Source organism: Homarus americanus, unplaced genomic scaffold, assembly GCF_018991925.1.
Source record: "Homarus americanus isolate GMGI-L3 unplaced genomic scaffold, GMGI_Hamer_2.0 scaffold15712, whole genome shotgun sequence".
In the NCBI taxonomy this organism is placed as follows: Eukaryota; Metazoa; Arthropoda; class Malacostraca; order Decapoda; family Nephropidae; genus Homarus; species Homarus americanus.
Genome location: NW_024715112.1, coordinates 33,880 through 58,825, shown reverse-complemented (window position 1 = coordinate 58,825; position 24,946 = coordinate 33,880). Strand labels below are relative to the sequence as shown.

Here is a 24,946-nt window from a genome sequence, read left to right as displayed (position 1 = left end):
GCCTTTCACAATATATTTATGTATTCTTGGATAACGTTTACTGTAATGGTTGTATTTGTATATATTTTTCTCTTTTCATTTATTATAACAAATGGGAAGAAATCCTTGCCAAAATACCAAACTATGTTACAACGTTACCCCACAATTATTTCATAACTTACAATAATGCTCTAACACTCAGGCACGCTTGCATAGACAAATACACATACGCACGCGCTCGTGAAGAAAGTCGATTTCAACGGAGTCTCTTGCTGTTTTTATTAATAATAAAAACATGATTACATTAATTAGTGAAATCTTGTACTGAAGGTGTAGCTAATGCGGTAGCATATGTATTGCATTGTATTGTATCCATTACGATTGTCCTCCGAGTAGACTTAGCTTATTATATATTTCAAATGACATTTCTTTCGCTAATTGCTTGTTTGCCCGCAAAAAACCTTGTTTTTATACTGGTTCATCAAAGGATCGCATTGGAAAGTCTTTCATTTCGTGAAAACTGATTAGTACCCATTTCATGAAATATAATTTAAACATAAATAAATAGATAAAAAATAAAACATTATATATAGATTTCTATTTCCAGTGCCTCACAGGGAATATAAAATAAATAATTTCATTAAATAAACTGAATAATACTGTTTCATTTATACAACTGTTTTCACAGACAAGCATTGACACACAGAGGCTAAGGCACACACGCACACATAAACACACACTAGAAGTAGCAGCGAACCGATGATTCTGCTTAATCCCACAACGAATTAAAACAGCAGTTTGTGTTGCATGAAATTAGCGTCTTTATAAAGAAATCTAATTAGCATAGGTTACTTACGACTGAATTAATTAATCGAAAGGGATTAAACGTTTGAAGATAATATCAGTATAAATTAGTGATAAACAAGCAATATCATACACAACCTGCACACAGCTATGCACGATGCATGATGTTCTTTAACATACTTACCGATTTTTACTTATGTTTAATTGTCTAAATATTATTTCATATAGGTTGGCTCATTGCTTTATCCATTTTAAAATCAAATTAACAGAATATACCAGCAGAGAAGTATAATATAATACTAAACAACAAAGCCCAACCATTAATTAAGCAGCGGGGAGCTAAGTAACCAATCACTGATCACTTATACATTCATTCATAATATTTACAACGTACTATAGGAAACAAACAGCTTTGACTTGCCAGCTGTCTCCAGCACTGTTCGAAGAATCTTGAACGAGACTGTACATGTTGCATATAACTTACCTTTAACTTCTTGTATGCTGAGTCTGACTAAGGAATTTCCAGGGAAAGAGTTAAACATATACAGAATTATATTATTACTTTTACAAGTTCAATATTTAAGTTTTGAGGGTACCTATCATACTGTAAAATAGCTTTTATGGTATTGATTAACATATATAAGACCGTCTATAATTTTAAAGTAAAATTGATGATATTATATTATTCTTAAACCAGTGGGTGATATTACCTCATTGTTGCGGTATGCGGTCACCACATCCACATGAAATAAGGTGAGCCATACGTTGAGTCATTACCGCGTAACAGACGAAATATCCTCACTTTGGCATCACTGTTCCCACGATACCTCGGTCTAGTAGTCAGATGGGAAACTGGTATCATAGTCGGATGGGAGACTGGTTCCGAAACGGTGCTCATTGGGGTAGAATAGCTTCGTGAAGCAATTTCTTCTCCTGGTGTCAAGCTGAAGCAAAGTGATGGTTATAGGGGTAGAGTGTGGAGGAGACAGAGTCGTCACAATATATATATATATATATATATATATATATATATATATATATATATATATATATATATATATATATATATATATATATATATATATATATATATATATATATGTAACCGGTCGGAATTTACTGGACTTTAATTTCTCACTTGACTTGGGGTTTATTAAAAATTAATAGATGGTAATGGCAGTGGAAGCGCCCCTTTGAGAAAAATCCCGAACCAGCACAAGAACACTTAAATCTACTAAACAAAATGAATTGTCCGTGACCCGTGGAAGGATAGCGTCTGTGACTGGGATGAATGAGACACACTGTAAAATTTAGACACTTATATTCCCTCCAACACTACAAACACAATCAAATAATGGTACACCAATATGTGCACCTCTTAACTTGAACTTAAAACACTACTCTGGGGAATAAAAGTTATACCTGATATAGAAATTATTAGAAACTCAGGCAACAATAAATTTGAAGTAGTAAGAAATGTTGCTTGCACACATGAAACAGGCCTTAAGGGCTTTCACAAAATAATATCAGTCACTTAGGAAATGGTATTAAAAAAATAGAAATTAAATACTCTACAAGGAATAGGCCTTAAGGGCTTTCAACAAAATAATATCAGTCCCTGAGGAAATGGTAATAAAAAATAAGAAATTAAATACTCTACAATGAATAGGCCTGAAGGGCACTCAACAAAATTATATCACCCCAATAGATGCACTCTTCCTAACCTAACTTAAACACTACTCTGGGGAACAAAGGTTGTACCTGAGATCAGAATTATGGAGAAAAATTAGATGCATTAAAAGAATCAAATCACAGTATCACTCTGGTTCCACTTAATGACACAACCATTCAAACAATACTATCAAAATTATTTAGGAACTATTAAACTACACACGTGAAGATAATATCAGTCTGAGAAATGGTATTAACTACACCCGTAATAAGGGAGATAAAATGTTCCTTTAGGTTTCTCCTAGAGTCCTAGACTCACGGTCTCAGTGTGTGACCATTAATTTACTCAGATAGCCTCAGTGTACTCCCAGTGCGTCCATAAAGCGGAAGGGAGTGAGCCAATCAGACCTTGTGCAGTTGAGAGGAGCTTTAGCTTCCCGTTAGCAAGAGGGTTTCACTAAGCGGCTCGGGACATGTGGTGTTGTGAGCCGACGTCAGCTGGGCCCCCAGACGGCTAGATTCCCTCAAGAGATCCTTTGCTACCCCGCTAAACAATGACAGGCCTACTCTGATCGGTCCAATGGCGACAATCGCCACCCTCAATCATCAACGGCAGTCTCAAACGGCAGTCAATCTCTCGCAGTCAAACTCCGGTCAACTCCGGTCAAGTGGGTTCTGACGGAAACCCTGAAATGAACTCACTGTTAGCTCTAGTTTACTTTACCACTGCCCTATCTAACCCTGTCTGAGATCGAATGAGACTTACTTGTTATACTGCAATAGCGCAGCACAGGTGACTAGGCCACGTGACTATTTCTGTGACGGACGCGCAGGGACGTCTTGTATGTCTGACTGCTCCCCGTGACTGAGGACTAACCAGCGTCGCGTCTCCTCTCAAGGCGTTAGCTTAGGCCTACGTGACATATTTTCCGCCAAACTAATAACTCCTTGGGACACCCGTAACATTATTCAGACTGATAAACGATCTATAATAATTTCAAATTCAATAATAGTCCCTTAACTTCATGAATCGCATCATTAATAATTCGGTAAATTACATTTAATATCATATAGGCCTAGTTCCGCAATCTCTCGCTATGAGCAGGCAGCGCTCTCTTCCCTCAGATGACCTTGAACGCTCAGTATCGCTAATGGCGGGGCATTTGAAATTACTCTGAAATTTCTGAATATTACAATCGACCCCCCTAAAAAAAGACAGCACTGTCCTCATGTGCTGAGAAAACATGCATACGACCCCCCTAAAAGAAAACAGCACTGCCCTCAGGTGCTGAGAGAACAACTTAGAAGCCACCTTCAACTCTGTACTATTCCCCTCGCAGCCAGCAACTCCATTTCTTCCAAGCCCAACTCAAAACCAACCAGAACATCACGCTCCCCTTTTGCCTGGCCCTTAACTAGAGAACCAATGTCAAAATTAATACCAGCCCAAAACAAACATGCTCTCCTTTGCCTGGCCCTTGAACTAAGAAAACCAATGTCAAAATTAATACCAGCCCAAAACAACCATGCTCTCCTTTGGCCTGGCCCTTGAACTAAGAGAACCAGTGTCAAAACAATACTCAGTCCATCTCAAACATGCTCTCCTTTGCCTGGCCCTTGAGCTAAGAGGAACCAGTGTCAAAACAATACTCAGTCCACGTCTCCGAACCTCATGCCGGCAGACCAACCCTCTGACAATGTACCAGTCCATATTAGTGAGGCCCTGGACATTACAACCGTACTCTCAATCCCGCTCATGACAGCAACCACTACTCAACGCACATCTCTGACCTAACCATCTCTCCAATCCCCTCTGCCCTACTCACAACTCCTCCAACTCACCCTCTACAACCTGCCTTTTCTCATTACCATGCACCCTAAACTGTAATTTGTCGGCTTCGTCTTTCAGTTGGAGGCTCGATCGACCTCTCTGAACTACTTCTCTTCATCTTGCTCATCTGGGGTGGGGGCTCCTCGTCTTCATCCTCAGATTCATCCATCGCTGGGTCTCCCGGATGCCTTAGGGTTGGAGCAGCCTTCAAGTTGCTCCGGTTTTCCACTCTCGCTTCCAGGTCTTCTCCCCCACTGGGCTCAATGCGATATAAACCAGGCCTTGGATTTAGGACCTCAACAATGTGCCATCTCGTATCAAACCAATGGTTTTGCAGCTTACACCGGCCTATTTTTACATTGTTCCTCCGCAAAACCTCCTGGCCCACTTCCCAGCTACTCTCGTGGACTTTCTCTTCTCTTTTTCTTCTGTTTATTTCCTTACGTCTCCCCACATTGATCTCCACTGCTTCCTGCAATCTTCGTTGCCGGTCTCTAATCACCATCACCCACTCATCTACCGGCTCTGGGTCTACTTCCGGCCTAAGGTCAAACGGCAGGTTTGGTTCTCTCCCGTAAAACAACAGGAATGGGGAAAACCCTGTCGTGGCATGCGGAGTCGCGTTATATTGTGACACCACTGCCTGCAGATGCTCTGGCCACCTATTCTTTTCCTCTTCCTCGAGGGTGGCCAGCAGACCGTGCAGGGTTCGATTGAACCGTTCCACCATACCATTTCCCTGTGGGTGATATGCTGACGTCCTTATTTTCTTCACCCCAAAGGTGGCACAAGTTTGTCGGACCAATGCACTGCCAAAATTCCTTCCCTGGTCGGTCAATAGTCGCTCAGGTGCACCCACTGCCAGGAAGATCCGATTCACCAGGATCTTTACAATCGTCGAGGCTTTCTGGTCTTTGGTGGGAAAGGCCCAAGTGTAACGACTGTATATGTCAACCATTATCAGGACATTCTCCAATCCTTGCCGCTTGTCCAGCAAGGTGAAATCTGCGGCCAGTGTCTCTAATGGTTTGGCCGCTTCAATCGTCCCTAAATGCAGTTGGGGTTTCGGCACTTCATCTTTTGCTACTCCACACCTCTCGCAGCTGGCTATGTAGTCTCGCACTGTTTCTCCCATGCCTGACCAGAAACCTCGCTCCTGCACCAGCGACAGGGTGCGATCTCGCCCCTGATGCCCAAACTCGTCGTGGCAGGCTCTAGTCAAAGCCTCCTGCAAGTTTGGAGATAACACTGGCACCTCCCTCCATAGATTCTTCCCTTCGGGTCTTCTATGCCAGACAACATCTTCTCTTACGATCAGGGATTTCCTAGCTCGGTACATCTTGCGGAAATCATCATTTTGGAGCTCTACCTGTACCTCATCCTCCGGCAGCTCTCCCACCAACCATCTTCGCAGTTTTGTCATATAGTCCATGCCTTCTTGCTCCTTACGCAGCCCATCCATCGTCCACAGTTCCTTCCTTCCTGCCCCGTTCTCCTCTAGTACATGCATCGCTGTATACTCTTCTTCACTATCTTCCTCCTGTTCCGCCGGGATTCTAGATAGAGTATCCGCCACAATGTTGTTCTTCCCCGGCTTGTACTCTATAGTAAAGTTAAACTGCTCGAGATCCGCATTCCACCTACTTTCCACGGCACCTAGTTTAGCCTTCTCGCGGTGACTGAGTGGGTTGTTATCTGTATAGACTGTGAAATGTTTCCCTGCCAAATAATCCCTGAATTTATCAACTACTGCCCATTTGAGTGCTAACATCTCTAACTTACGAGAACTATAGTTGTTCATGTTACGTTCTGATTTCCTCAGGCCCCGACTCGCATAGCACACCGGATGCAACCTGCCATCCTTCCGCTGGGACAGCACCGCACCTAGCCCACGAAAACTTGCATCTGTTTCTAATATAAACTCCTGAGTGAAATCTGGGCAAGCCAACACTGGTGTCTGCGTCACCTTGTCTTTCAGTTTCTCAAAAGCCTGTTGCTGTTCCTCTCTCCATTCACTATCTACCCGATCCTTCGATTTCCCATGCATCAACGCATGCAGTGGAGCAGCTATTTGGGCAAACCCTTTAACAAATTTCCTATAAAATGATGTGAACCCAACAAAAGACCGCACATCTTTCACCGTCTGAGAGACTGGCCAATCTCTTATTACCCTAATCTTCTCAGGATCAGCTGTGATGCCTTCAGCTGACACCTGATATCCTAAATAACTTACTTTTGAAGCCATTATTTCACACTTTTTAGGTTTAAATCTTAAGTTATTCTCCCTCATCCTGCAAAATAATTCCCTCAATCTGACTATATGCTGATCTATTGTACTTGAAAACACCATCACATCATCAAGGTATACAAGCAACGAGGAGAAAATTTTATCCCCTAAAATCCGCTCCATGTATCTCTGAAAGGTTCCCGGACTATTTGATAATCCTATAGGCAGTCGCCTGTACTCAAAGTGTCCGAAGCTTGTGCTGAAGGCAGTCTTTGGACGGTCTGAAGGTTTTACTTCTATCTGGTGATATCCCGCCGCCAGATCAAACGTTGAGAAAAACTGGGCCCCCGTCAGAGATTCTAGAGTTTCATTTATCCTAGGCAGAGGAAACGCATCGCGTACCGTGACCTTATTTAAGTCACGATAGTCAATGCACAACCTCAGCGTCCCGTCCTTTTTCCTCACTACTACAATGGCGGCAGAGTACGGACTCTCACTATGCTGAATTACTCCCTGATCTAACAGCTGGCTAATGTGCTGCTTCACCTCTGGTACCTAGTTTGGAGGGATCCTCCGATATGGCACCTTAACTGGCCTGTCTGTGGTCACTGGGATCTCATGCTGAACCCCAATAGCCTTTCCTATGGGCTGGCCCTCTCCTTCAAAAATATCACTAAACTCTTCTATTAAACACCTAACTACACTCTCTTGTTCCTCATTCATTTCCTCCGTGTGCACTTTGACCTCCGTACGGGCATCCGGTTGAACTGTCCTCACATACACCTCTTCACTGATGTGTTCCTCGACTTCCGTCCCAGAAGCCACTTTCCCAATCCGCCAATTGCCCCTCAAGTTCTTACGACTATCAGACAGATTTGCCACCAACACCTGGGTCATGCCTCTCACCACTCTTACAGCTGTCGGCAACACTATCACACCCTCAGGCATCCAACCTTCATCCTCTATTGTTAGAGGTTCAATCACTACTTCTTTGTTAGCTACCTGGCTTAATGAGGGAACACATACTGACAGCAACCGAGTACTCCGGGGAGGAATGGTTGGGCTTTTCTTCCTCTCTGTCATACAATACCCCAGGCTGATGGCCTCTATTGCACATAACTGCCTAACCTCATGCAAGCAATTTTCCCACTGAGCGGTGCTCCTGGCTTCCCTGCACAAGTGATACATGTGTGGCCAGATCTCCGCAACCTCCCCCAGCACATTCATCCCCAACAACCCGACATGCGATTGCCCCTTACCCTGGGTCTCAATCCCTGGACAAACCAACATCCCCACATCAGTGACTTCCACCCCACATACGACCATAGTGACCCGAATACACCCCACACACAGCACTGGAAACCCTGACGCCCCTTTTACCCTTATTCGAGTGGGCTGCAACACCACGCCTGCAGGCTCCAGCTCCCGACGGTAGAAAAGTTCATCAATTAGCGACACTTCTGCCCCAGTATCTGCTAAACCCCACATTTCACGACCCGCTACCAGCACCGAGACCTTAGGACACTCTGCTTTCAGCCTTAAGGTACCTTCTGTTGTGATTAAATTTGTCATGCGAACCACGCTTGACCATGGGTCCGCTCTCTCTTGATTCATAACATCGCCGGTGGAATCTATTGGTGAGGCCAGGAACGGTTGGCGGGGACTGCCTGGCCTTGACCATTTCCCGACCGCCAGTTCCGATTGTTATTTCCAACTCGATACTGGCCATTGGCCACGTATCCCCTTGGGACACTCTCTCCTGGTCCGGACCTGTTCGTGCAATTGAAACTGAGGTGGCCCTCTTGTCCACACGCATAGCACATCGGGAGAATCGAGCCTCCAGTCTGCGGCTCGTTCTCTCTTCCTTTAGTCAGCGGTACCTCCCTCAAAGCCTCTCGTTTTTGTTCCGCCTCTCTCAGCCCCGTGATCCACTCGTCTAGACTATGGTGAGGATACTTCTTGATCTCCTCCAATAACCACATACGGCTTTGTTCCTCCTTGAGCCCCCGAGTGATTGCATCTCCCAACAGGGCCTTATCATATTTATGACCATGGTGGTTCAACTCATCGTTTAAATCGAGCATAGCATCATAATATTCAAGAAGCGTTTCGTTGCTCCCTTGTTTCCGATTCATCACCTTCTGAATGGCGTCGTACGTGGCCGTCTGCCCGCCGTATTGCTGCTTCAAATAACAAGTTAATTCATCTACGGTTTCCCAGTCTCTGCGTGCATTGTATACGCGATCTGCCGCAGGCCCCGCAAGATGCCTTATTATGAATTGGATTCGACTGACTTCGTCTCCGTCTAGCAGCTTGAGGGTTCGGTCAACCTCTCTTAACCACTTTCCTACCTCTATTCCTGGCCTACCGTCGAACTTAGACATGGTCAACCCGGCCCCGAGACTAGTTCCCTCTCTACTATTGTGTCTCCTCATCTCCCACATTGTCTCATCGTGCTGTATTTTATACTGTGTCTTTACCCTATCTAGTGCATCCCCCAACAGAACTAGGTGTTGTTGATGTTCCTTCTCTAACTGTTGCAATTGTGTGTGGTACTCCCCCCTTAACTGTTGTACATATACTCCATACTCCCCCCTGATTTGGTTCGCCCATGCCTGACATTCCCCATTGATCTTCCCTTCTAACTGTTCCAATCGTTCCTGGTACTCTCCCCGGATTTTCCCCTCTAGCTTCCCAATACGTTCCACGAACTCTTCTCTCAACTGTACCAAACCCGGGCTGTCTCTCCTTTTCTCCGAGTAACCCCGCACCGTCAACCACAACAAACCCATTCCCACGGCGAGCATGAGTAGAGTTGTGGTCACACTCTCTACCGTTTCCATCCACTCCATGATTACGCTCATTATCCCAACCACAGAACTGTCAGTCACGAAGTAAAAATAACTACGCTCTGCTACCATTTGTAACCGGTCGGAATTTACTTGACTTTAATTTCTCACTTGACTTGGGGTTTATTAAAAATTAATAGATGGTAATGGCAGTGGAAGCGCCCCTTTGAGAAAAATCCCGAACCAGCACAAGAACACTTAAATCTACTAAACAAAATGAATTGTCCGTGACCCGTGGAAGGATAGCGTCTGTGACTGGGATGAATGAGACACTGTAAAATTTAGCCAATTATATTCCCTCCAACACTACAAACACAATCAAATAATGGTACACCAATATGCTCACCTCTTAACTTGAACTTAAAACACTACTCTGGGGAATAAAAGTTATACCTGATATAGAAATTATTAGAAACTCAGGCAACAATAAATTTGAAGTATTAAGAAATGTTGCTTGCACACATGAAACAGGCCTTAAGGGCTTTCACAAAATAATATCAGTCACTTAGGAAATGGTATTAAAAAATAAGAAATTAAATACTCTACAATGAATAGGCCTTAAGGGCACTCAACAAAATTATATCACCCCAATAGATGCACTCTTCCTAACCTAACTTAAACACTACTCTGGGGAACAAAGGTTGTACCTGAGATCAGAATTATGGAGAAAAATTAGATGCATTAAAAGAATCAAATCACAGTATCACTCTGGCTCCACTTAATGACACAACCATTCAAACAATACTATCAAAATTATTTAGGAACTATTAAACTACACACGTCAAGATAATATCAGTCTGAGAAATGGTATTAACTACACCCGTAATAAGGGAGATAAAATGTTCCTCTAGGTTTCTCCTAGAGTCCGAGACTCACGGTCTCAGTGTGTGACCATTAATTTACTCAGATAGCCTCAGTGTACTCCCAGTGCGTCCATAAAGCGGAAGGGAGTGAGCCAATCAGACCTTGTGCAGTTGAGATAAGCTTTAGCTTCCCGTTAGCAAGAGGGTTTCACTAAGCGGCTTGGGACATGTGGTGTTGTGGGCCGAGGGAGAGGAGGGCTGCTGACCCACGATCGTCCCGACGTCAGTTGGGCACCCAGACGGCTAGATTCCCTCAAGAGATCCTTTGCTACCCCGCTAAACAGTGACAGGCCTACTCTGATCGGTCCAATGGCGATAATCGCCACCCTCAATCATCAACGGCAGTCTCAAACGGCAGTCAATCTCTCGCAGTCAAACTCCGGTCAACTCCGGTCAAGTGGGTTCTGACGGAAACCCTGAAATGAACTCACTGTTAGCTCTAGTTTACTTTACCACTGCCCTATCTAACCCTGTCTGAGATCGAATGAGACTTACTTGTTATACTGCAATAGCGCAGCACAGGTGACTAGGCCACGTGACTATTTCTGTGACGGACGCGCAGGGACGTCTTGTATGTCTGACTGCTCCCCGTGACTGAGGACTAGCCAGCGTCGCGTCTCCTCCCAAGTCGTTAGCTTAGGCCTACGTGACATATTTTCCGCCTAACTAATAACTCCTTGGGACACCCGTAACATTATTCAGACTGATAAACGATCTATAATAATTTCAAATTCAATAATAGTCCCTTAACTTCATGAATCGCATCATTATTAATTCGGTAAATTACATTTAATATCATATAGGCCTAGTTCCGCAATCTCTCGCTATGAGCAGGCAGCGCTCTCTTCCCTCAGATGACCTTTAACGCTCAGTATAGCTAATGGCGGGGCATTTGAAATTACTCTGAAATTTCTGAATATTACATATATATATATATATATATATATATATATATATATATATATATATATATATATATATATATATATATATATATATATATATATATATATATATATATATATATATATATATATATCTAGGTATATGCTGATAACCACAAGGAAAGAAGAAAACACGAAGTTCCCAACAGTCCATATACACGCAGACTTCCATATTCAAACAATATCTCACTAGTCGAGGAATCGAACACTGGACCTCTCCGTGTGAACAGGGATCCCTACCTCCACGCCACAAGGACAACAAATAGCAATTCTTGACTTTTTTTATTTCACACAAAGACTGTTTATTCGTATTATTCTTAAACACTGGACAATCTCCGATGAAGGTTCACGTTGCTTGAGAATAAGGCGAATGAGCAATCTTTGTGTGAAATAAAACAAAGCCTAGGATTGCTTTTGTTGTCCTTGTGGCGGGATGGTAGAGATCCCTGTTCAGAAGCGGAGGATCAGGGTTCGCCTAGTGAGGTATTGTTTGTTAAGGCTGTATAAAATGGACACGAAGTAGTACCTTAAGCTGTGTATTCTTATCTTACTCTATTAATTATGTATAGTAAAGTATTACAGAACATTTATTAATCCTATGTAATATTTCCATTTATTATGCACCATTTTATGTATGTGAATTATCATATTTACATATTATGTATTCAGCTTGTGAATGCTGGCATCTGTACATGCCAGCACGGAGTGATACAGAGAGTTGAGATCACTAGTCCTTATGGTATGGAAGCCAGTTTCTTTGTTCCTCTGTATTTATCACCCTTATGAGAATAAGAACCTATTTTCAAGGTAACAAGTGTTTGCATATACCCTCCATAGTGTAGAACATTTTCGGGGTTTCAAAGAAAAACATAGATGGCGCAGTGAGATTTCTCAGTGAGATTCAGAGTGAATTCAGCCTTCCCGCTGGACTGTGTTAATGGCGTCTCGTCTTCAGCTTCGCCAAGGATTTACAGCCAGACTACAAGCCTCAGGACTTACAGTGTTGTGAAGTGCTGTGTTGTGTATTTTAATCAGAATTGTCTGTGCAAACTGCAGTCAGATGACTGAGGGAGCTGCTCAGCAGTACATCCCTTCCTGCCTATGGTCATTGGGTGACTGAGCAGCACACAGTAAGACACTTCAGTTCCGTTGCGACTTGCGCCGAGCTGCCTCTACGTCTGGCAGCGCGCCAAGCCTCCCGGCAAGGAGCCATACACACACACACACGCACTCACAGACCCACCTTATATTAAATTCTTGTGCATTACTTTAGACTTCTGTAATTCTGTGCATAGATTACGAGGGGTTGACCCGGTCTCTTGCACAGATAGAGTACAGAAGCTGTCAGCATGTCTCACAGGGATCAAAATGATACCCTGGACGATGGGGTTATGAGTTTAAGTTTGGGTGATCTCTCCCCACCCACACTCAGGCCCCCACGCTCCCCACAGTGACAACGCCCAATCACCCACAGAATCTCCTCGTTCGTCGCTAGCAAGATCTCCTGCGGTGCCTGCGTCCAAAGATCTCCTTCAACTGAATAAGTGTATGGAAACTTCTCGACGCTAGGACTATGTTGCAAGAAGAGAAGAGGAAGAAATTCGGTACAGAGAGTCTGAAAGACGACGCCACGAAGATGAACAAAGACGCAGAGAACTAGAAAATATACGTAGAAGTGAGGATGACCTGAGAAGAAGAGAGGATCAAGCCAAATTTGAAGCCTTGATTTCCCTGTTAGCCTCCCCACAATGATCTACTCTACAAGATTCTTCTGCTACTACTAATGCTGATACGACTAGAGGTACTGGTACCTCATTTCCCAGAGTCGGTTCAACAATTCCTCAAAAGGCTGCAGCACAAACGCCTCCCTCTCTGAAGTCTGACGCTTCTTATCAGATATTTCGGGAATGGCGTCGACGTTGGCAAGACTATGCAACAATGGTTGACCTGTCAAGTTTACCACAGCCTAAACAGATGATACAGCTTCGTATGTGCTTGTCCTTAGAGACACAACGTACTCTCGAGCACACACTTCAAGTGCCTCCTACGACAACTCGGACTGTAGAGGCCGTGCTTGACAAGTTACAGGAACATGTTAAGAGACAGCGCAATGAAGCACTTAGAAGAAGAGAACTCCTCCAATGTAAGAAGCTTGATGGAGAATCTTTTGATGCATTTTTTGTAAGACTGAAAAGATATTCAGAGGAAGTTGATGTTTGTCCTGGAAATTCTCAAGTCTGTGAAGAGACACAACTCAAGACAATTATTTTAACGGGTATTCGAGATGAAGAGCTAGTTCAGCGTCTCATTTCACTTGACCCCACTTCCTCCCTTCAAGATGTTGTTACAAAATGTCGAGTTTACGAGGCCGCCAGGTGTGCGACTTCAGCTTTACGTTCACAACCTGACCAGGTGAGGGCGGTGTCTTCCTACAGAAAGGGTAAGAAGCAGCAAGGTAACCCCACCCCTCACCCTCCAGCTACACCTTCAGCAGCAGCTTCGTGCAACAGCTGCGCGAGACAGCATGATGCCTCCCAGTGCCCAGCTGCTCAAAGCGTGTGCAGAAGTTGCGACCGTCAGGGTCAATGGGCTTACACAGTCAAGTGCCCTGCTAGCAAAGTTCAGTGCAGACTTTGTGATCGTGTGGGCCATTATGACAAATGTTGTCGTAAGAAGACACAGAAAGGATACCACCAAGGATCCAAGAAGTCATCCTTAGGTAGTGCTGGCACGCCCCCTCCTTCTGGCAAGCATCAAGGCGCTATGTCCAGTCGCTCCTGCCGTCGTGTACATTGTTCCACAGACACGACACCCCAGCACATCAGTGTCATCATTTCTCACGACATTTCCACAACACTTAGCAAGTTTGGGAATACCCCGAAGCAACCTACAGCCCCCTCCTCAGACAAACGAAACTGACAGCTGATGGTTCCAAGATGGCTCCAGCTTTGGGATCTTTCTGGGCTACTCTTACTTTTGGCAAGCAGTCTTGCTCAGCCCGGATTGATGTTCATGATGGGATCCCGACTCCGCTATTATCATATGGTCATTGTCAAGCGTTGGCCATTATTTCCAAGGAATTCCCCAAACCTATTTTAAGGGTTACCCATGTCAACAGGTTGAAGGAACTCCCTATCTCTACTAACACGTCCCCTTCCGATGCAAGAGCTTACCTTCTCAAGGAGTTTGCTGACGTGTTAGTTACGAAGAAATCTTTAGGATCCACACCACTCAAGCCGATGGTGGGTCCACCTATGAAGATTCATCTTAAGGATGGTGCCACACCTTTTGCCATCCACACCCCTCGGTTGATTCCTCACGCCTACAAGGAGCTAGTTGGACAAAAAGCTTGACTCCATGGTTGCTCAGGGAATCATCAAGCCGGCCGGAGACGAACCTTCACCTTGGTGCCACCCTCTCGTCCCCATCGCCATACCTCGTGGTAGAGTACAGATCACAACCGATCTGTCAAAACTTAACGGGCAAGTTTCCCGTCCAGCCCACCCTTCACCCACACCCTTCGTAGCTGTTGGAAATGTGGACCTGAAGGCGAAGTTTTTTACAATGATGGACGCCTTATGTGGTTATTGGCAGATCGAGTTGGCCGAAGAAGACCAGCATTTGACTACATTCATCACACCATATGGAAGATATCAGTATTGCAGAGGCCCCATGGGATTTGCCGCTACGGGCGATGCATTCTGTCAACGTGGTGACGCGGCCCTTCAAGGAGTCACGAATTGTGTCAAGGTGGTTGATGATATTTTACTCCATGACGAAGACTACTGTGCCCACCTCTCCCGAATATATGAAGTTCTCACCAGATGTCGAAAGTACGGGATTACCATCAACGCTGACAAGTTCGTAGTCGCCGCACCATCAGTGAACTTCTGTGGGTACACTCTCTCAGCATTAGGTATCGCAGCTGACCCGGAGAAATTAAGTGGAATCAGGGATTTTCCAACCCCTGCCAACCTGACAGACCTCCGTTCTTTTTTGGGTCTGGTCAATCAGCTGGCTGAATTCTCACCTGACATCTCCGCCGCAGCCCAGCCGTTACGCCCCCTGCTGAGCCCCAGGAGGACATTCCTGTGGACCCCAGATCATCAAGAGGCCTTCCAGCGAGTCAAGCAGGCCCTCTTAAGTCCACCTGTCCTCGCCTGTTACGACCCAGCCCTACCCACCGTCCTCCAGACTGACGCCTCCAGACTCTACGGCGTTGGTTACGCCCTTCTGCAGGACCATGGCGGTGGACAACTCCGCTTAATTCAGTGTGGATCCCGGTTCCTGACGGACGCCGAGACCCGATATGCCACGATTGAGCTGGAGATGTTGGCTGTTGTCTGGGCGATGGCGAAGTGCCGCTTCTACCTGATAGGACTTCAGCACTTCACCCTTCACGGATCATCGCCCTCTTGTACCTATTATCAATCACTACTCTTTGGATGCAGTAGAGAACCCTCGCCTTCAACGTTTGAAAGAGAAGCTCTCGCCTTATCTCTTCACGGCTGTGTGGCGTGCGGGTAAGCTGCTGTGCATCCCGGATGCTCTGTCCCGCGCCCCTGTCAGTCGCCCCACCCCAGAGGACGAGATGTTGTATTCTACAGCTGCTGCATCCCTCAAGTCAGTAGTCTCATTGAAGGCCGTCTTCACATCTGAAGAGTCTACAGCACCGGATGCAGACAAGACACTTGAAGATCTCCGCACAGCAGCCCGGGCCGACCCTTCCTACATCCGGCTCGTCGACTGTGTGTCCCAGGGATTTTCATCTAACCGATACGACCTTGATGAATCGCTACTCCCGTACTGGAAGATATGCGAGGACCTCTATTGTGACGGAGACCTCGTCTTGTATGGTCCACGAGTAGTCATTCCTGCTGCCCTACGCCGCCGTACCTTGACCCGCCTTCACGACAGCCATCGAGGAGTGGAAGCCACCAAGCGACGGGCGAAGCACACTGTATTTTGGCCCGGAATCGACGCGGACATTGCAAGTACCGTCCGTGCCTGTGAGCCGTGCCAGATTCTGCAACCCAGCCAGCAACAGGAACCTTTAATATGCGACGATAACCCTTCAAGACCCTTCGAGTCTGTGTCGGCCGACTTCTTTGCAGTGGCAGGGAAGTCCTTCCTCGTCATTGCCGACCGATTGTCTGGATGGCCTGTTCTCGTCCCCTGTGGTAGTGATACAACAGCTACTGCTACCCTCCGGAATTTCAGACATTACTTCAGTGAAGTTGGTGTTCCCCTCCGTCTCAGCACTGATGGAGGACCCCAGTTCACCAGCCACGATTTCCCTGACTTCATGGACCGTTGGGGAGCCCGTCATGTCGTGACCTCGTCTCACTACCCCCAGGCGAATGGACACACTGAAGCCGCAGTGAAGACTATTAAACACCTGATCCTTAAGATGTCACCCTCAGGAAATGTCGACTGCAAGGATTTCGAACGAGGTTTCTTAGAGTTACGCAACACCCCGAACTTCACCGGACACTCCCTAGCCCAGGTTCTATATGGACATCATCTCAGGTCTTGTGTTCCTGCCCACCAGAAGTCTATTTCTCAAGAATGGCAAGCCAAGACTGAAGAATGTGACCGCCGTGCAGCAGAACGAGCCGCAGATGTTGCTGCTCGGTACAACTGTCATGCCCGCCCCCTTCCCAGGTTGAGTATCGCCCAGCAGGTCAGGATTCAAGATCAGGTATCTCACCGCTAAGACAAGGTTGGGGTTGTCATGGGTATTGGCCGGTCCAGGGACTACCAAGTGCATCTTCCTAGTGGAAGAGTATGGTGGAGGAACCGCCGTTTCCTCCGACCTGTGGAGCTGCCTAGTGTTGACCCTTCCCCAGTTGAGTCCCCTAATGTTGATGTCTTTACAGTAAATCCATCCCCACCTTGTGTGTCTGCCCCGGTACTCCGCAGGTCCGAGCGACTCGGAAACAAAAGGTCCGCTCAAGATGAAACTATGAGCGTATAGGGGGGAGGGATGTGTATAATATGAACACGAAGTAGTACCTTAAGCTGTGTATTCTTATATTACTCTATTAATTATGTATAGTAAAGTATTACAGAACATGTATTAATCCTATGTAATATTTCTATTTATTATGCACCATGTTATGTATATGAATTATCATATTTACATATTATGTATTCAGCTTGTGAATGCTGGCATCTGTACATGCCAGGCCAGAGTGATACAGAGAGTTGAGATCACTAGTCCTTATGGTGTGGAAGCCAGTTTCTTTGTTCCTCTGTATTTATCTCCCGTACGAGAATAAGAACCTATTTTCAAGATAACAAATGTTTGCGTATACCCTCCGTAGTGTAGAACATTGTGGGGGTATCAAAGACAAACATAGAAAAGCGAGACATTTTTCCATTATTTTAGATATCTTTAGATACTGGGTATTAATACTGGATAGTCCATTTATACTTTAAAGTTTTAATAATTCTGTTTGCACATAAGATGGAAATGGTAAATTTGACAAAGTTTTACCTTAGTTATTGTACAAGTGATCGCGGGCCCTTCGTGCCCGGTGAAAGTTTGAACGCTCGTGCTTGGCTAGCGCGCAACCGCCGTCCAGCTAACAGCGTACAGCAAATGAGGGTGTGGCAAGTCCGTTGACTTGCATGGTTAATTAGGGGGCGCCAAATTCTTAGACTTGCATCGTTTTCCATCGTAAATAAAATGGTTAATTAATGCCTTCCTGAAGAAACCATCAACATGGGATCAGGTTTGTTCCACTCTACGAATTTTTTGCGATTTTTCCACCAAGTTTGATGAAAAAGGAGCCAGCTGTTTCGGCTGGCCAGAACAGACAGACAGACACACAAACAAACGGCTATTCCTATTGTATATTAGATACATTTCTAACTATCAACATAACCATCTTTTATTTGATACGGTACATGTTTATACAGGTTATAAGAGCTAAACAACGGCAGGGTAACACCGTATTCTTTGCGTTATATTTGTTTTTGCCTTACTTTATTTCAAGGAACAAAGATAAGTAAAAATCAAATAGGAAGAGTCAATGAGAAAAAAAATTATGTAACAATATTTTGTGTGAACAACGTTACTAAGGTTTAATTAAAAGTACACACCAGCCTGTGAATATAGCACTGGTAATCCAGGAGTCACCTCATTTATCGTAAAAGTGGACAGGGAGAGATTTTTCGACCAAGAGGAGGGAAAACAAGGTGTCCGTTGGTCAGGGTGGTTCATAACGTACACACGAGCAGGGTTGGCGAAACGTTCTTTACGAATCTCCCCTCCAGGTCAATCTTTTTACCAGCAGTTTTATGTCCCCTGTCAACAACTGTTCCTGCCTAGCTTACTACGAACGCTTCTGCACATACTGTCAAAATACACAGCTGTACACAGCTGTCCCTGTACATCTTGTCAACACATGCAACTCACAACCAGTGCTCTGCAAAAACTGTCAACATACTCAACTCACTACAAGGTTTCTGTACATACTATCAACACACACACTAACTACCATTGCCCCTATACAGCAGGGTTGTCGTAATTCCGACTGTGTTTTACCGAACGCTCTGATTAGTAATTTTCCTCGTGTTATGACTGACTACAAGACCATGACGTCATAAAAACGTTTCTTTGTTAAATGTGATACATATATAGGATGTCAGTAACAATTAATTTCCTTTTTACTATTATTATGCATACATATATTGTATGAAATATTGCACAATAGATTCTTTAAACAACTTTAAAATCAGGTGCACTTCAAGAAGTAGAAAATGGAGTGATACCACGGGTGAAAAACATAGAAAATGCACTGTTTAAAAAGGATAACTATTAAATATATATAATTTTAAAATGTTTGATAAAATAATAACAAATAAAGAACTAACAGTAAAGCACTCCCCCGAAAGTCGAGTATAACGGGGTGTAGATGCTTTTGACAAAGGCTCCTAAGGCGGATCCAGCGGGGTTCCCCCTTTTCATCAGAAAAATCCAATACTGTTCCTTATTGCAGTACTGTACTGAGGCATTTTTGTATAGTAAAAATTAATTACTATTGACCTCAGAGTATCCCCTAACACCAAGTGCTTCAAATGGCCTAAAAATGTCCATGATATTGGTCAGATTTAAAAACAAATTCTGGGGGGGGGGGGGTCTTACAGCTACCCTCCAGATGGATGGGCTCGCTTTGCTGGGCAGGTTCCCTCACCCAAACTTCTTGGACCCTCTCCCTTTTGATATTCCTGAATTCACCCCTGGAACTCAAACATGAAACAGGACGAAATGACTGTCTTTATGTTCCTAGAAGACGCCATCTTCTCGTGCCAACTCATCATAAGGCAGTATTGCTAGGCTATCAATTATAAAATGAAGGAATTAAAATAAAATACCTTCATAAATATTCTGTGTATTGTTTAATTATATTTTTTGCATTTGACTCCCTAAAAGGCCTAATTAACAATTTCGGTATTTTTCCGACGTCCCCCTTGAAGCCGACACTACCTACATACACGCCATCACAATGACACTAAAAGTTATGTCCCTCAATACTGTTAATGCCTATGGCTATGGCCTGTCACTTGACATTGTTAGGGACCTGCCACGCTTTGCCATAAACAGATAAATTGTACCGGGATATTTCCCCCACACACTCATCATTCTGTCATTTAATGTAACTTGCTGACAAAACCCATGACCCTTCAGGCTTTTACGCCCTAATGCATGATCATAAAAGGCAAGCATGAACTCTGCTTGCTTTCCAAATGGGCACTGTAAACGCTTCTGCGCTTCACCTTGCACAGGATGTAAGGGGATGCCCAATGAACTAGCCCCCTCCGGGGAAATCTAATCTGACTCTGACCTATATGCAGGGCCGTCCCTAGGGGAGTGCGGGGCCCGGGGCAACTCAGCCACTGCGGGACCCCAGAAAATATATATATATATATATATATATATATATATATATATATATATATATATATATATATATATATATATATATATATATATATATATATATATATATATATATATAACCGGTCGGAATTACTGGACATAAATTTCTCACTTGACTTGGGGTTTATTAATAATTAGATGAAAATTGCAGTGGAAGCGCCCCTTTGAGAAAAAACCAAACCAGCACAAGAACACTTAAATTTACTAGCAAAATGAATTCTCCGTGACCCGTGGAAGGATAGCATCTGTGATTGGGATGAATGAGACACACTGTAAAATTTAGACACTTATATTCCGTACAACATTACAGACACAATCAAATAATGCTGCACCAACATATGCGCACCTCTTAACCTGAACTTAAAAACTACTCTGGGGAATAGAAGTTATACATCATATTGAAATTATTAGAAACTCAGATAATGCCTCATCAGACAACAATAAATTCAAAGTATTAAGAAGTGTTGCTTGCACACATGAAACAGGCCTTAAGGGTTTTCAACAAAATAATATCAATCACTGAGAAAATGGTAAAAAAAAGAAGAAATAAGAAATTAATAACTACAGTAAATAGGCCTTAAGGGCACTCAACAAAATTATATCAAACACTGAGAAAATGGTATAAAAAAATAAGAACTTATTAACTCCACCCTGAATAGGCCTAAAGGGCACTCAATAAAATAATTTTACCCCAACAGATGCACACCTCCTAACCTAACTTAAACAGTACTCCGGGGAACAAAGGTTATACCTAAGATTGAAATTATAAAGAAATATTAAGTGCATTAAAGGAACTAAATCACAGTATTACTTACAACAGAGGAGGAACCTCATCTGAAAAACAGTTCCCGCATTCTCTGGCATCAATTAGTGACACAACATTAAAAAACAATACTATCAAAATTATTTAAGAGATATTAACTACACACAGCATACATCAATAACTGAAAGAATAGTATTAGCTGCACAAAAAATTATTACCACTATTATTAAGAAGTTACTGAGTTCACCAATACCCGTGAACCATGCTTCCTAACCTAACACACACAGAGATTCCACCTGCACTCCGTAGTTTTTTAAGGCACAACCAACAGGCACCCGTAGTTTAAGGCCCAAACCAGCCTTTCTTCACCTTGGAAAATGTACCTCTAAGTTCCACTAGACTCCTGGGCCCAGTGTGTGGCCCTATATTCACTCAGCTTGCTTCACTTTACCCCCAGTACATCCATGAAACGGAAGGGAGTGAGCCAATTAAACCTTGTACAGTTGAGAGAAGCCTTAGCTTCCCATAAGTAAAAGGTTTTCACTAAGCTGCTTGAAGATATGTGGTATTGTGAGCCGAGGTAGAGGAGAGCTGATGACCCCAAACGATCGTCATGTCGTTAGTTGGGCACCCAGACAGCTGGTTTCACTCCAACTCTCACCATTCTCAACAGGTGGCTCAAACCCAGGTCAGTGGACGGTCATACAGCTTGCTTCACCACTCGTCTCATACCGCCAGTGGACGTTATCATACCGCGTGTGCTCTACAGAACCCTGAAAAAGCCCGAGCTGTTAGCTATTGTCTCACTTCACCGTTTGTTCTTACCGCCCTATCTAGCTTTGTCTGAGATTGAATGAAACTTACTTGTTAATACTGATGTTAAATGAATGAAGGAACCAGTTCACGAGGTCCGTCTCTCCTGGATACAGAACAGAGATGGTCCTCTGGCATGACCTCTCTCACAACTCCCCAGCCAGCTTGCTCACTGGTTCACGCTTTCACGGGTGACTTATTTACCAGACGATTAACAGCTTAAATAGGACGTTCACAACATTTTCAGACTGGGAAACGATCTATGATTACATTAATTTAATAACCGATATTTAATTTCATAATTCGCGTCCCTATTAACTCGGTAAATTACATTTAATATCGTATAGCCCTAGTTCCAGAAAAACTCACTACGTGCGGGAGCGTTGTCTTCCCTCAGACGACCTTGAACTCAGTATCACCAATGGCGCGGCGTTAGAAATTACACTGAAATTTCTGAATATTACAATCGACCCCTCCAGAAAAGACTAGTTCTAAATGCTGCATTTCACCCCTGTAATGTGCGAACGCAGCATTCCCGTCTTCTCTTCTCCCCTTTTCTCTCCTGCTAATATATATATATATATATATATATATATATATATATATATAATATATATATATATATATATATATATATATATATATATATATATATATATATATATATATATATATATATATATATATATATATATATATATATATATATATACTGATAACCACAAGGAAAGAAGAAAACACAGAAGTTCTAAGCGCTTTCGTGTAATTCACATCTTCAGGGGGTGAGTACAGACTAGTGTACTCACCCTGGCATGGCACTGGCTGCCTAGATGCACCTACAGTGATTTACTTGCATATATATATATATATATATATATATATATATATATATATATATATATATATATATATATATATATATATATATATATATATATACTTCATTTTTAGTCCATATAACACGCGGACTTTGAACATATAATCAACGACCTCACCAGCAAGAGGCACGGGCAGTTTCCCAGTGAGGTTCACGGCGCCATCAGCTCGATGAACAGGCTTTGTGTGAAATATAACAGAGTCTAGAACTGTTTTTAGTGTCCTTGTGGGCTAGCCGGTAAGCGTTCCCTAGTCCCACCCAGTAGGTCGAGGGTTCGATTCCTTGCTGCTGAGGTCGTTGATTATATGTTCAAAGTCCGCATGATATATGGACTAAAATGAAATATATATACATATATATATATATATATATATATATATATATATATATATATATATATATATATATATATTTCATGTAAATCCACAATGAAAACGTGGATAAGATAAATCTTGATAAAATCACACGGGAAAATGGAAACAACGGAGTACCTTAGCCTTCGTCTTTATTCAAGACATCTTCAGAGGCAACTGGATTACATGGACAGAGAGAGGCTTAAATATACAGGGTGACCTTAAAAACAGGAGGACAGGTCATAATGATGACATCCACTAATCCACACACCAACACACACGTAGAGGAGCTTAAGAGAAGGGTGGTGACGTGACTAACCAGGTCAGAAAAAAGGACCCACAAAATAACTATCCATCAAGATCAAAAGGTTTTCAAAGCATTTTTTAACCTTGGGCCACTGACAAATAAATTTATGTAACATATTATCAGTTTTGAACTGACCATCAGTAAGGTTTTGTTGATTTTAATTCATAATCAAACTAGCTTCAACCAGAATCTTTCTGTGACACAGATGATTTAACTTGAATACTTCTAAGCTTTTCCCAAGCAATGGGGTGATTATTATTCTAACAACATGAACAGAACAAATTTTTCTTTCAGATGCAGTTCTGATATTATCACCTGTTGTTTGATTCTGAGCTGCAGTGTTTTCCTGTCTGACCTACATAATTACAATTACATTTGCTACATGGAATACAATAAACACTTCCATTTACATTCAAACTTGAGCTATTCCTTATTAACATATCGGTAATGGTTGAGTCATACTTGAAAACAACATTAATATTTAGAAGCTTGAGGGACCGAACTAACGGGACAAATTCATTACGATAGGGCAGAGTCAAAATATTCTTAAGTGTAGGAACTTGTCTGGTTTGAGAGGAATGAAAGGATTTTTTAGCCCTTTTAAAACAACGCTCAACATACACAGAAGGGTACCCGAGTTTCTGTGCAATGGAAAGAATGTGTTTCAATTCATCGTCAATAAATTCAGAGTCACAAATACGCAGACATCTTAAGAACATAGCAGAAAAACTGACATTTTGGTAGACTCAAGGTGATTCGATAAAAAGTGAATGAAACTGTCTACCTGTGTGGGCTTTCTATATACCTTAAATTTATAGTTTTGGCCATTTCTCATGATAGGCATATCAAGGAATGGAAGGGATCCATTTATTTCTCTTTCAATTTTGAATGTGATACTTGGGACAAATATATATATATATATATATATATATATATATATATATATATATATATATATATATATATATATATATATATATATATATATATATATATATATATATATATATATATATATATATATATATACTAATAACAAAGGAAAGAAGAAAACACAGAAGTTCCCAAAGCTTTCGTGTAATTCACATCTTCAGAGGTGAGTACAGCTAGTCTGTACTTTCACCCTGAATGAATACAACTTTCTAGATCACTACAGTGATTTACTTGCATATATATATATATATATATATATATGTTTTTAACCCTCAGATGCTTTCATCTGAGGGATAATAAACATTGCATTGACTGGGATAATGCCTCCTCAATATTACCTTGTAATTCAATTGACAGTAGGAACATTATAGAATCTAGTCTCATTAAACATACCGAAGCCGTTTACATGAATTTGAGTAATGGTATGTACAAATTGGACAATTTTGTAATTAAGAAGATTTGTAACCAGGTTGAGAAGGTATGGGTCAGTTTCTCCCTCTGACCTGACTACCGACCGCTGCGGTGCTTTTGTAAAGATTAGTTGGGTCATTACCTATACTTGACCTTTTTGGACGTGTTCTCACCCTCCTCTGTATATATATAACTTGTTCTGCACTTCTAATTTAGTCGACTGCTGGACCCGGAGCTGCGAAGACTTGCCTCTTCTGCTGCATGTTTGAGCAGTCTGCAACTTCGTTGTGATAGGACACTCAATCCTAGTGATTGTACTTACCCAATTTTGCGACGGTGCAATTACCATCACAGATTGTACGAAACATTCCAAT

General features: G+C 42.8%; 1 protein-coding gene across 1 annotated transcript in view; it reads right to left on the bottom strand.

The window, feature by feature from the left end:
* Positions 1–24,946, bottom strand: part of LOC121854588 — a 48,272-nt gene that overhangs the window by 4,996 nt on the left and 18,330 nt on the right. Inside the window, exon 2 of the mRNA XM_042349283.1 lies at positions 1,268–1,294. Within this exon, the coding sequence (XP_042205217.1) occupies positions 1,268–1,294 (27 nt within the window). The remainder of the gene's footprint in view (positions 1–1,267; positions 1,295–24,946) is intronic.